Source organism: Thermobia domestica, chromosome 1, assembly GCF_964235325.1.
Source record: "Thermobia domestica chromosome 1, izTheDome1.hap1.1, whole genome shotgun sequence".
Lineage (NCBI taxonomy): Eukaryota > Metazoa > Arthropoda > Insecta > Zygentoma > Lepismatidae > Thermobia > Thermobia domestica.
The window spans coordinates 186,708,123-186,720,177 of record NC_137454.1 but is presented as its reverse complement, the minus strand read 5'-3'; the positions used below and the strand labels follow the sequence as shown (position 1 = coordinate 186,720,177).

The 12,055-nt window shown below is 34.1% G+C and overlaps 1 protein-coding gene across 3 annotated transcripts in view; it reads left to right on the top strand.

The window, feature by feature from the left end:
• LOC145691950 (cilia- and flagella-associated protein 99-like) overlaps positions 1-12,055 on the top strand; it is an 83,163-nt gene that overhangs the window by 54,286 nt on the left and 16,822 nt on the right. For all 3 annotated transcript variants that reach the window (XM_081767254.1, XM_081767266.1, XM_081767259.1), the window contains 2 exons: positions 2,982-3,073; positions 4,305-4,509. In XM_081767254.1, coding sequence (XP_081623380.1) covers positions 2,982-3,073; positions 4,305-4,509 — 297 coding nt within the window. The remainder of the gene's footprint in view (positions 1-2,981; positions 3,074-4,304; positions 4,510-12,055) is intronic.

Below are 12,055 nucleotides of genomic sequence, written 5' to 3'. Positions count from 1 at the left end.
TGGATCCGGTATCTATTCGTACATTGATCTCTCCCTATATCGTGTTTCCCTTGTGGCTTCTTCACATGGAGAGTGCATCTAGATTTCTGTGACAGTGATCATTTTCCAGTGATTACTGAAGTTTGCTATTGTTAATACATGTCATCTTCGACGCGTCACCTTGAAGCTTGCTAATTGGCGAACATTTCAGGAACTTAGTGAGTTTCATCCTCCTGATAACTTGCCCGTATGTGCTTCTTATTTGAACAGGCTGCCATCGATACTGACCGTAGTTGCATATCACAATAGGAAGGCTACGGTCCATGACAGTGGGTTCCATAATGATCCACGGAAATCCGTGAAGCTATCCTAGTTCGTCGGCGTGCTCTTGCCACTTTCACTCGGCATCTAAATGCTGAACACTTTAAGCAGTTTCTCATTCTTCGTACCCTTGCTGAATACCTGATAAAATTTTCGAAGCGCCAAAGTTGGAAAGATCACGCACAGTCTCTTAGTAGTCGAACCCATGTGACTACTGTTTCACGTTGGATTCGCTACATAAATGATCACTGTTCTACTACTAATATGTTCGCTCTATTAGCAAATACGGTTCTGGAGAGTAACAGCACCGAGATAGCAACATAATAGTCTAACACTTTTTTCTATCTCTGACTCTGCTTGACATTCTGTTGAATGTAATCGTTCTCGCACTCGTGCAGAGAAGAATCCTTTAAATTTCCGTAGCACCAATAATAAATATTATATTGCTTCCTTTACTGATCTCAAATTCAATTCTGTTTTTCGTGAATTGTCTAACATTGTTCTAGGGATTGATCATATATCTCATGATATGTTGCACAAGTCTTGACTTATTCACAACTTGCATTATTCCAGCTGTTTAGTTGTATCTGAGCGAAGAAGACGTTCCCACTTCGATGGCGTGCGATTCTGGTCCTTCCAATCTTGAAACCAGAGAAAAACTGGCCTTATGAGCTATGCCTGTAAAGTTTTTTTGAGCGCATGGAGAATAAGCATCTTATTTGTTTTTTAGAATCAAACTCTCTGTCGAGCATGTTTCAATGTGTGTTTCGCTTCTTCCAATCAACTACACATAATCTTGCTAACCTCGAAAGCCAGATTGAAGAAGCCTTCTTCCAGCATCAGGACCTTGTTGCTATATTTTTTGACAGAAGCTTATGATACAACTTGGCATTACGGAATTTTAAATCAACTATATGACCGAGGTTTTCGTATGACGAAATTCATAAAAGACTTCTTGTATGAACGTTATTTCAAGGTACTTCTGAGCACTAGTCTCTCAGAATGATTTCTACAGGAAAACGGTGTCCCAAAGGCGGTGTTCTCGATGTTATTGCACTATTTGCTGTCGCCACAGGTTCAGGTTCCTGTGTTGTATGTTGACCATCTTGTTATTCATTGCCGCACCAGATACCTTCACGGTGTTACTCGACAGTTTCAACTGACTTTAAATCGTCTTCTTCGTTGGTCGAATGAAAATGAAATGAAATGAAATCTTTGAGTTTTACGTCCCACGGTTATGCCGGTTAGGCTAAAGGAGACGGTGATGATGAGTAATGAATGAAATGGTGGAACGAAGAAAGTGGGAGGAAACGGGAGAACCCCGAGAAAACCCACGCACACGGTGTTTGTCCACCACAAAGTTCACTTGGCGGGGGCTGGGATCGAACCCGGGACCCCAAGCACCAGAGGTGAACGCTCTACCACTGAGCCACCGCGGCCCCGTTGGTCGAATGAGACAGGATTTCTGTTTCTTGGCCAAAAACTGTGCCTGTAAACTTCAGCCACCAACGAACTTGCCTTGTTGATTCGGCCTTGTACGTCGGTGATATTCGTCTCTCATTTGTTGACAGCCCGATTTTTGGGTTTAACTTGTGATCGCCGCTAAAGTTGGGCACCACATATTCGTAATTTTTACTCTTGTCTCCGAGCTCTGAATTTGCTTTGTGTACTTTCCCAATGCACCTGGGCTGTTGATCGTGTTTTTCTGTTAAGTTTTGTTAAGTTTATATCTTAACCTAATTCGGTCGAAGTTAGACCTCGGTTGTACTGCTTATTTATTTACTCATTTCTCATCTGTAACAACTTAACACTGTTAATTGGAATTTCATTTTAAAATTCTTTGCGTTTAATTTTATTCACTGTATGCATAATATTTATAAAATATTTGATAGTTAATAATAATTTGAAATCCGTTTGTTACAGCCTTAGTGTTGAGAAGAGGCTTATAGTTAATTAAATAACTCAAAGTCATTATACATTTTTTAAATAATCTAATTCATTCGATATTTTAATCTTAATTACATAAAGCTTGAATTATATTATACCGAAAGTAGTATATATATATATATATATATATATATATATATATAGTTTAATGTTTCAACATTTTCCTTCTTCTGTTCACCTGATCATCCACCAAACTAAGCGCTCAACTCTGGCACGTCAGATCTCTGGCTTGATCCCAGATTCCGCCAACTGGGCTTTGTGATGGACAAACATGATGCATTTTTTTTTTTTTTTAGTTCTTACGTTTTCTCGTACTTCTGTCATTCCACTATTATCCTCCATCCCTCATCATTTTCTTCCTTTGCTTTTGTACACAATCGGGGGGCATTAAACTAAAAAGAAAAATCTACCAAGCTCTTGATAACTCGGTATGCTCGTTCACTTGTATAATTTCTCTGAATCTTTTCCTTTTCATATTAATAATAAAACATCCACAAAGGTGTATTGTAAACAAATACTCAACTGTTAATCTTGATAGTTTGCTACGAGAAGAGAGGTCAATAATTTAGTATTTGTTTAATCTCTTTCTTTACTTGTCATAATCGTATTGATAAATATCAATACGCTTAATACAGTATACATTTTAACAATTATTATTGAATATTCATTCATTATTTTTACATTGTGTGTTTTTTAATTATTCTTATGCTGAACCATTTTAAATTTATTTCCAGAAAATAATTCCTCCACTTCCCAAGATGACTGCTGTTACTATTCTAAGAGAAGGAGCGCGATATTTAAAAGAGGAAGAGAAGGAAATTAAAAGGTAGTAATTGACGGAGTGGATAAACTTCACTTTTTTAGATTTTTTTTAACCATTTATTGAGATTATGTAAGACCTTATTATGTGGAAAGAAAATCCAGCTATGAAAGTTTTATTATATACAAAGATATAGGGAAAGATTGTGTAAAATGAAAGGGGAAAAATGTTAAAGGAAGATGATAGTTTAAAATTTAAATTGCTTTAGTCCCTAACAATAATAGTATTTCGAAAAAATACGTTCAGAATTTTATTTCTTTAGATATTATATAAATAAATAAATCTCGGAAGTTTCAACAAATTTAAAAAGATTATTTAAATTATTATACTACTAAAGTTCACTGCACAGCGCCTCTAGAATACCTTATAAAAATAATAATATTGCTCGGTTAATGGTAATGTATTAAACTACAGTTAATAATATTAAAATTAATGAATACATTGTTGCAACTAAAACTTTGAGAAGTTTTATTACTAAATCATATACTACTTTGAACTTGAAATTAGAGATTTTCACTTATACTAATTTGTAAATCTTCAAAGTAAAAGTTAAGTCAATATTAATTGTCATACTTGAAGCTTTAGCAACGCACTGATCTTCGTAAATTAACGCATTTGGCAAGACTAGAAAATGCCTTATATACATTTTAAAAACATTTATAGAAAAAGTTCTAAAGTACCAGCAAAAGAATTTTGAACATTTCGTTGATCTCCTAGCATCATAAAGAATTTGCTAGTTAAAACTGTATATATTTTATTTTTAATTAATAATGAACTATAATTATATAATAAAGTATATAAAAATATATAGGGAGACCAGATGAAAAACGTAAGTATTTGTTTATCAGTAGAGCATGAACTTAGAAAAAAATATAATTCCTAAAAGAAAGAGCAAACCACTAAAGTAAGACAAACTATAGGGTAATTTTATAAAAAGGTAGAAATTTGTAAACAAGAAATAACAGAAAATCATGAGAAAGAAAATGTAAAAAAAAAAACATAGTTATAAAATATAAATAAAATAATGTTCTTACAATGTAATAAAATATGATATTCTATTTTTTTCTTGAAGGTATTTGAAAATAACAAATAAATTGTGAAGTTATTTCGGCTTCCTTGCTAATTCCGTTTACACGACACACTGACACATTACGTTTATTTATGGCTTCTCTACTTTTGCTTTTATTTAATTGGAGCTGCAATGATATTTTTTGTATCTGTATTTTCTTTATTTTAGAATAGAACAGATAATGAGTGGAGGAGTTGATGAAAAGCAAATCGAAGCGATGATTGAGCAACTAAGGGAACAAGAAGAGAGGGCGCAAATAGAAGAGATAGAAAGAAGACATCTTCAAGGGTTAATCTCTTTCGAAGAAGCTATTATTGCAAAGGAAGATGCAAGAAAAGCCAATCAAAAGAAAGCAGAGAAAGTTAAGCAGGAGGTAAGAAACGATATTCTAATATTTCAGTTGTTGTTTGTTAAACTTTTTTTTTTTTTTTTTTGAAACAGTCTTCTGAATACAATACTAAAAACATTACATTATTTACGAGATTTTATCTTTGATTTTATCATTTTACAACTGCCCTTTTTCCTAATTTTTGCACACATTCTACTCTATAGCTATCGTAACTGTGTTCAAACATTCAAAGCAGGCTTCGATCTGATTCACGTAACGGTTTACTTGTTAGAAGTCATTTTTATCAGCACCAATTAAATTCAATCATTAATTTTTGAGGTAAAACGCATTTTAGTAATTTTTAGTTCGATGAAATTAGAAACATCCCTGAAGTTACCATTAACAAACACTAATAAGCAGGAAAAGAAAACAAAAGAAGAAGAATACAGAAGAAGCTTACTTGTATTATTTCTTAAATAAAATCAATCAAATTCGATTCATGGAATTTAAACTATGAGATCCCAATTTATATCGGGTGTTCTGAAAATGGCGCCCACGGACCACAGAATACTATTCTACAGGGCAAAATAAAGCATATATATATAAATCCGTTTAATGCAACTATTACTGGAATTTGTTTAGTGTAGAACATGGACACATGTCTCCACTACATTCGTAAGTAATTTATTAATATGAAGCGCTGCTCTGTATTTTACAGTTACAGTTAACGCTAATGCTTGTAAAGTGATTCACTGTGTACCACCATCGTACACAGTGGATCATATATGGGTACACAGTGGATCAAAGGAACAATGTATTGAAAGTAATGAATAGAAACCGTATGACAAAGGGGCCCTTCATCTGAAAATCTCCAAATCTACATAAAATTGTAAGCATTATTGTCAAAATCTCTATTACTCACAATACAAAATAAATTTTAAAATTCTAAATAAAAGTTAGAATCGAAGTATTACAAGCATCTTAATAGCATAGTATTAATTTCAGAAATTGATTACCAAAATTAAGAATACAAACGACTGTTATAAAACAAACTTTTTAGACAATTAAATTGATATCTTGTACGGAGAATCTTTGGTTTTGGATTAGTAAATTTAGTAGTTATGCACAATAGCATAATCAATTTGTTATAAAATGGAGAATTTAACTTTCTGTACTGAGTTCAATTAGTCTGATTATTCAAATTATCAGTTTCACTATGACGACAAAAATATATATCCAGCTCGACATTATCATCCTTTGAAACTTCAAAAGGTTAGCGGAGATCAATTCCATGGAACTCTACCGGCAACCTGATATTAACAGACAGTATTTTATTCTTCACAATAAGAGGTTTTGGAAGCCGTCTTACTATTCAAATATTGTGTGTGGGTAAAATATCTGGATTATTTGGGTGGACGAAACTTTCATGTATCTTGAGTTGAGTTGATTTTGAGTTTAACGTCCCTTTTCAGCAGCGAGGCTATATGAGACGTGGACTTTCATGTATCTTCTCACTTCTTAGAAACGAAATCTAAAAATCATTTTTTATTATCTTTCCTAGTCGTGATTTGACCAATGTAAGTGAAAGAAATCTTACAAGAACGTAATCACCAGGTTGAACTTTTCTTTGACTCTGTTCCAAATCATCAATAAGTAGGCTAGTAGTTTCTGTCTCTAAAGTAACATGGTCCGTATTCCTTAGCGTGAGGGGCATAATCGTGTGACGTTAAACTGAAAGATTTCGTTTTCTAAAGTATCATCATCATCTAAAGAATCTTATAATATAATTGACTTAAAATCATCATTCCCCGTTGAACTATCATTTTCTTTTTCTTTCTTCAGGACTGAAAGTCTTTATTTTATCCGTTTTGCTTCAGATTGCTGCTGAATTTATACCCCTTTTATTTATGGGCTTATTTCTCTGTTATTACTTTCTTGGATGTATGATCTGTTCTAGTTCATGTCTAAGTTGGAAATACGTGAAAGGCTACAGAATTTGGGATATTTCGTAGATAAGTTACGTAAATTACTAAAGAATGCCTCAGCATTGTGTTTGTTGAATGACATCAATCTTGAGAGTCTAAGATTGACGCTATTCAACACATCTTCGGGATTTCGAATACTAAGATCTTTATTACGATTCACTCTAGACCAGAATTTTGCTTTTTTCCCACTAAGCAGGTATCGATATATTATTCTTATCAATTTCATATGCCAAACGCCTCACGGCAACGTAGACTAAGATATTTTGTTGCACATTTTTATATATTTCGGAAATAAATGCTCCAACTCTGAAGTGAATATTTGTCGTACAGAATAATTTGACTTCATTTTAACATTGTCATCTGGTACTTTCTTATTTTTTGACACATCTGCTCAAAGTTGTGTAATCAATGTTCTTCAATTTACCAACGCTGCTAATAGAATATCCCTGCCCCACCACTAATTGCACTGCTTCTCTCATCTAAATAAATGTCTTTCATGTTGCCTTGCGTATATTTCCTTGTGGTTAAACCATTAATCTGTAACGTGTAACATGATATTAAAAGCTCCGTGAAATGCCAATACTATGACTTGTTTCTAAATGAGTATGCCAAATACATTGAACTTCCATAAACACAATGAGTTACAGAGTGGATCAATCCACTGTGCACCACACCGATGTGATCCACTGTGCACCACACCGATGTGATCCACTGTGTACCACACCGATGTGATCCACTGTGTATTCCCACAACAAGGAACTATTAAAGTAGAAGAACAATATAAACAATGCTATATTACAAATACATTCTTACCTACCTCCCATGTCCGCGATATTCTAAATTACAAGATAAATCACAGAGTCAGAGCATTCACGTCTATTACTTCATTTTTTACTTCAGCACAAGGAAAACATATTTTTCACTTCACCACAAATAAGAAGCATCCATTGTTGTTGACATTTCGTTCATAAGTGTGTAATGTGAAAACAGAATAACTGACATGCGCTAGCTGAATTTGTGCAATAAATAAATGAATAACGCCTTCTGATCCACTGTGTACAATGATCCACTGTGTACTACCTTCCCCTATATGCTTTATTTTGCCCTTTATATATATATATATACACACCTTTTGGGTCCTCGTCTGGAGACACGAATTGCACTATGCGGTAACGTCGCAAACAAAGAACCATAGGGTAGATCTATCAATCTATGAAATAGTTACATCGATTTTTTTTTCCAGATGGCAGCTAAAGTCGATATAGACTGACACTAGCATCACTTATTATTGTAGTAATCAATTTCATTGCTTGATGTATTCGTAGAGTAATACTAATTGTTTTAAGTTAATCTGCGACGTTGCCACATTGTGAAATTTTGATTCCTCATAGCGGCTGCAGGAGGTTCCGGAGGCAATTCCATCATATAACATTTTCGCTTTATTTTGGCCTGTAGAATAGTGCTCTGTGGTCCGTGGGCGCATTTCTAGAACACCCGATATTGTCTTAAAAGCAAAGCAGAATGCTTAAGCCATGCAAGATATTGACTTATCTAATTTGCACCATTATCTAATTTGTACCATTTATCTCTCCAGTCTTCTTGCCAAACACAATAGATATATCAATATCCTTCACCTGAATTCTTGACACTAAAAAGACACCATTTTAATCCCATATCCTTTTCTTACGAGATGTATATTTCACGTTAATAGATAGAGTAATCGAGTTGATTGCAAAAAATACATGAGTCACTTTTAGAATTAGTGAATAATCTGGACAGTTTTCACATTAATAATGTCTATGCACTGAATTTGATATTCAGTCCCAGTATTTGTAATGCTAGGGATATCTGAAAACATTTCAAAGATCCATATACCGATACAAATTCAAAATTTCTTAATAACTAAGTTAAATTCCATAAAAAATGTACATACATTGTTTCAGTAGTCGGTGATTCAATATTTTTTTTTCCTCACGTAAAGAAAAATAAATTGTGATGTTCAAGTCAAGCTGCCATGGATGAAATTACAACTGCAATTTAAGAAAGAAATCTAATATATATATATATATATATATATATATATAAATCAACACTTAACTTTTAGCGTAAATACAATATTGTAAATGAAAGTGTTAAGTAGCGGGTGTATCAAAAGTCTGGGGCCATAGGTCAACTCCGTTATGATTAAAGATACGGAAAAAAAAAATGGAAAGAGAGGAAAGTTTTTGAAATGGGTGTTTTTTCACTCTAAAATAGTGGAATTTTGGAAGTTGCACTAGCCGTTTGGGCTCTCCATTGGTAAAGAATTCTATGTTAAACGAAGAGGTAATGTCTCGAGTTCAGCAGACTGTTTGAACGGTACGTAAGCACACGTAAAAATGACAAAGTGACATTGTTGTGTGAGGGAACCTAGAGCACTTAAATCCGTTTTTCAAGAATGCTGTATTGTTGGTATGGTGAGGACCAAGGTAGCATCTTACTGGCAATCTTGCTTTTTCATTTAACACAGGATATCTTACCAGTGTGGAGCCCAAATGGTGTGATTGCGAAAATTCGACCATTTTAGATTAACTCAAAATTATCCTACAAAATATATGAGAACTGAATATTCATTTTCCTACCGACGCTTAATTTATGGTTTATATAATTGTTTAAGTACCGAATAAACTAGATTAAATACAATCAGATAACAATCTTGAAGTTACTTAAGCACCATTATTTATTACTTTATTCGTATACTTGTCATCCTTGCTACGTATCTTTGAAGAATTTTTATTTTGTTAAGCTATGTATTCATATTATAGTAAATGTATGTTTTTAAAAAAGTCACTATTATACTTCGTTTACAGCAAAACATAAGTGTGAATTTATTAGCCTGTTTGCATTGCATTGAGGGTTTTCCCGAGTATACATACAGTGGACTCATATATATGTTTTTGACTAAATCATTCGAGAATATGGAACCAACTTATTTTAATTTTGCACCAAGACTGTAAATACTTACCGAGCCTGAATTATATTAATAACAGAATATGATAAATTACTTTTTGTTTCACATTCTTCGATTTTAAGTGTATTATTCGATTATGTTACACTGTTTTAAAAACTCAAACAGCACCACTCACATTAACTCCATACTAACTGTTAAACTGGCACTTTGAAGAATTTCTTCCCTATGAAACCATTGTGCATTATGCTTTATTTATTTATTTTTTTATTTTATTTTATTTATTCATTTATTTTTTTTTTTTTTTACGTAAAATAAAGCTGTAAAACCAACCTCTGATTTTAGAGTTCAGGTAGATCAAGATATGACAAAATACATAGAGGATATGGATTGAAAGACAGAAATGAGGAAAGCGAGAACATATTACAAATTATGGAAACATACGATCTTGCTATTCTGAATACCTTTTATAAGAAGGAAGAATAAAAGCTTATTATTACATATAAGAGTGGCACCTCAAGGTTTCAGATCAACTTCATCTTATGGAGAAGACAAAACGTACGTAATACAAAGGACTGAAGAGCAATACTATCTGACAATTTAACGGAGTAACACTGCTTCGTAGTAGCCGGTATCTGCATCAGGAAAAAAGTAGGAAGAAGACGACAAAATGTTTCTGTCCGAACGAAGTGGTGGAAACTAGATGGGACAAGTGCTGAAAAGACTCGAAAGGAAATAACCAAATCGCAAGTACTGCGAATGAAGAAAGAGGAGGTGGATGTGGAAGAAGAATGGCCCAAAGTGTCAATAGCACTCGGGGAAACAACAAGAAAAGTAATGGAAGAAACAAAAGGAAAAGGCCACATTGATAAAGAAACATGCTGGTGAAAATAAGACGTTCGAGCAGTTGTGAAGGAGAGAAAGGAACGATACAAAAAACGACAGAACTCTCAGAATCAATAAGAACTGAAGGATTACAAGAAAACGAAGAAGAAGAAAGTCAAGAAGGCGATTAGTATAGGAAAAGCACGACTTATGATGAATTGTACAACCTGGAAGCAAAAGAGGGAGAAAAGATTATATAAATGCAAGCTTTCAGAAATAAGAGAGAGAAGAAAGAAAGATATTTTGCATGTACGCTGCATCAAGATCGAAAATAACGAAGTTCTGACAAGTGAGAAGAAGATAAAGAAGTGGTGGAAGGAGTATTTCCAGAAACTTCTTAATATAGAATACAAGAGAGAAACTTACAAAAATCAGGAACTTGTTCAGCCTCTGACTAGGTAGAAGTACAAAGTGTTATGGAGAAGATGAAAAGTGGTAAAGCTCAAGGAACGGATAATATCTGTATCGAAGTATGGGAAAGTGGCTTGCTCGGCATATTTATAGGATATTGGAAACAAGAAATGTGCCAAAAGAATGAAGAAGCAGCTTTGTTGTACCGGTTTTTAAAACAAATTAAATGTGCAAGAAAATGGCAAGTACAAGAGAATAAAACTTACGAGCCTTGCAATGAAGCCTATGGTCAACAACGGATATAAAATTCATCTTAGGGAAAGTACAGACATTACCAGAAGGACCTCCATGTGGTTTTCTTCGACCAAGGAGAGAAAGTGTATCATAGAGTACCACGGAATCTTGTTTGGTGGGGACTGAACAAAAGTGTGTTCCGAGCATATACATAAGTATAATTCAAAGTATATATGATGGATATAGGACAGGAGTGAGGAGCGCGTTTGGAATAATAGAAAAATATACAGTTAAAGTGGGATTTCATCAGGGATCTAGTCTTAGCCTACATCTTTGAGCAGTTGTGACATCGTGGTGGTGAGTGAGACCAAGGTAGCACTGGATAGAAATTTGATATCTGGAGAGGAGTATTGAATAGCAAAGCGCTTAGAATTAATAAAACCAAGACAGAATATTTACATCGCCTATTCAGCGAAAATGTAATCAATAATACAAGAATACTACTGGACAAAGAAGAGGTGGTAATGGTGAAGAAATTCAAGCACTTAGGATCAATACTACGAATGCACGAACTACATGAAAATGCTGAAATAGAAGATGTAAACAGCAGAATTAACAACGGTTGGATAACATGGACAGAAGCGGCAGAAGTATTGTATGACCTTAGGGCACCAATACGCCTTAAAGGAAAAGATTACAAACCAGTAGTGAGAGTCGTCCGGAACGTTGACGACGAAGAAAGGAGAAGAAGAGAAGTTGTATGTTGTGGAGATGAAGTTGTTGCGGTGGATGTGTGAAGTGAAGCGGGTGGATAGAATTAAGGATGAAGTGATCCGAGGAACAGTAAAGGCGAGACCAGCAGTAGAAAAACTGCAACGAACTAGAATTAGATGGTTTGAATGTGTAAGAAGAAGACTTATAAAATACATAGCTCACCAGTAGATGCTATAGAAGTGAATGGGCAACAAACACTTGGCCGACCAAAGAAAAAGTGAGACATTGTGTAAAGAATGATATTGCGTAGTGTAGTGTCACAGTGCATGTAACACAAGATAGATACAGATGGAGGACAACGATCCGAAAAGCTGACTCCAGCTAACTGAGGAAAATGTTTAGAAGAAAAATTAAAATAAGTTGAATTCTCATTCCCAAATTATTGAATCATAAAAGTATACAGAAGACTAAACAC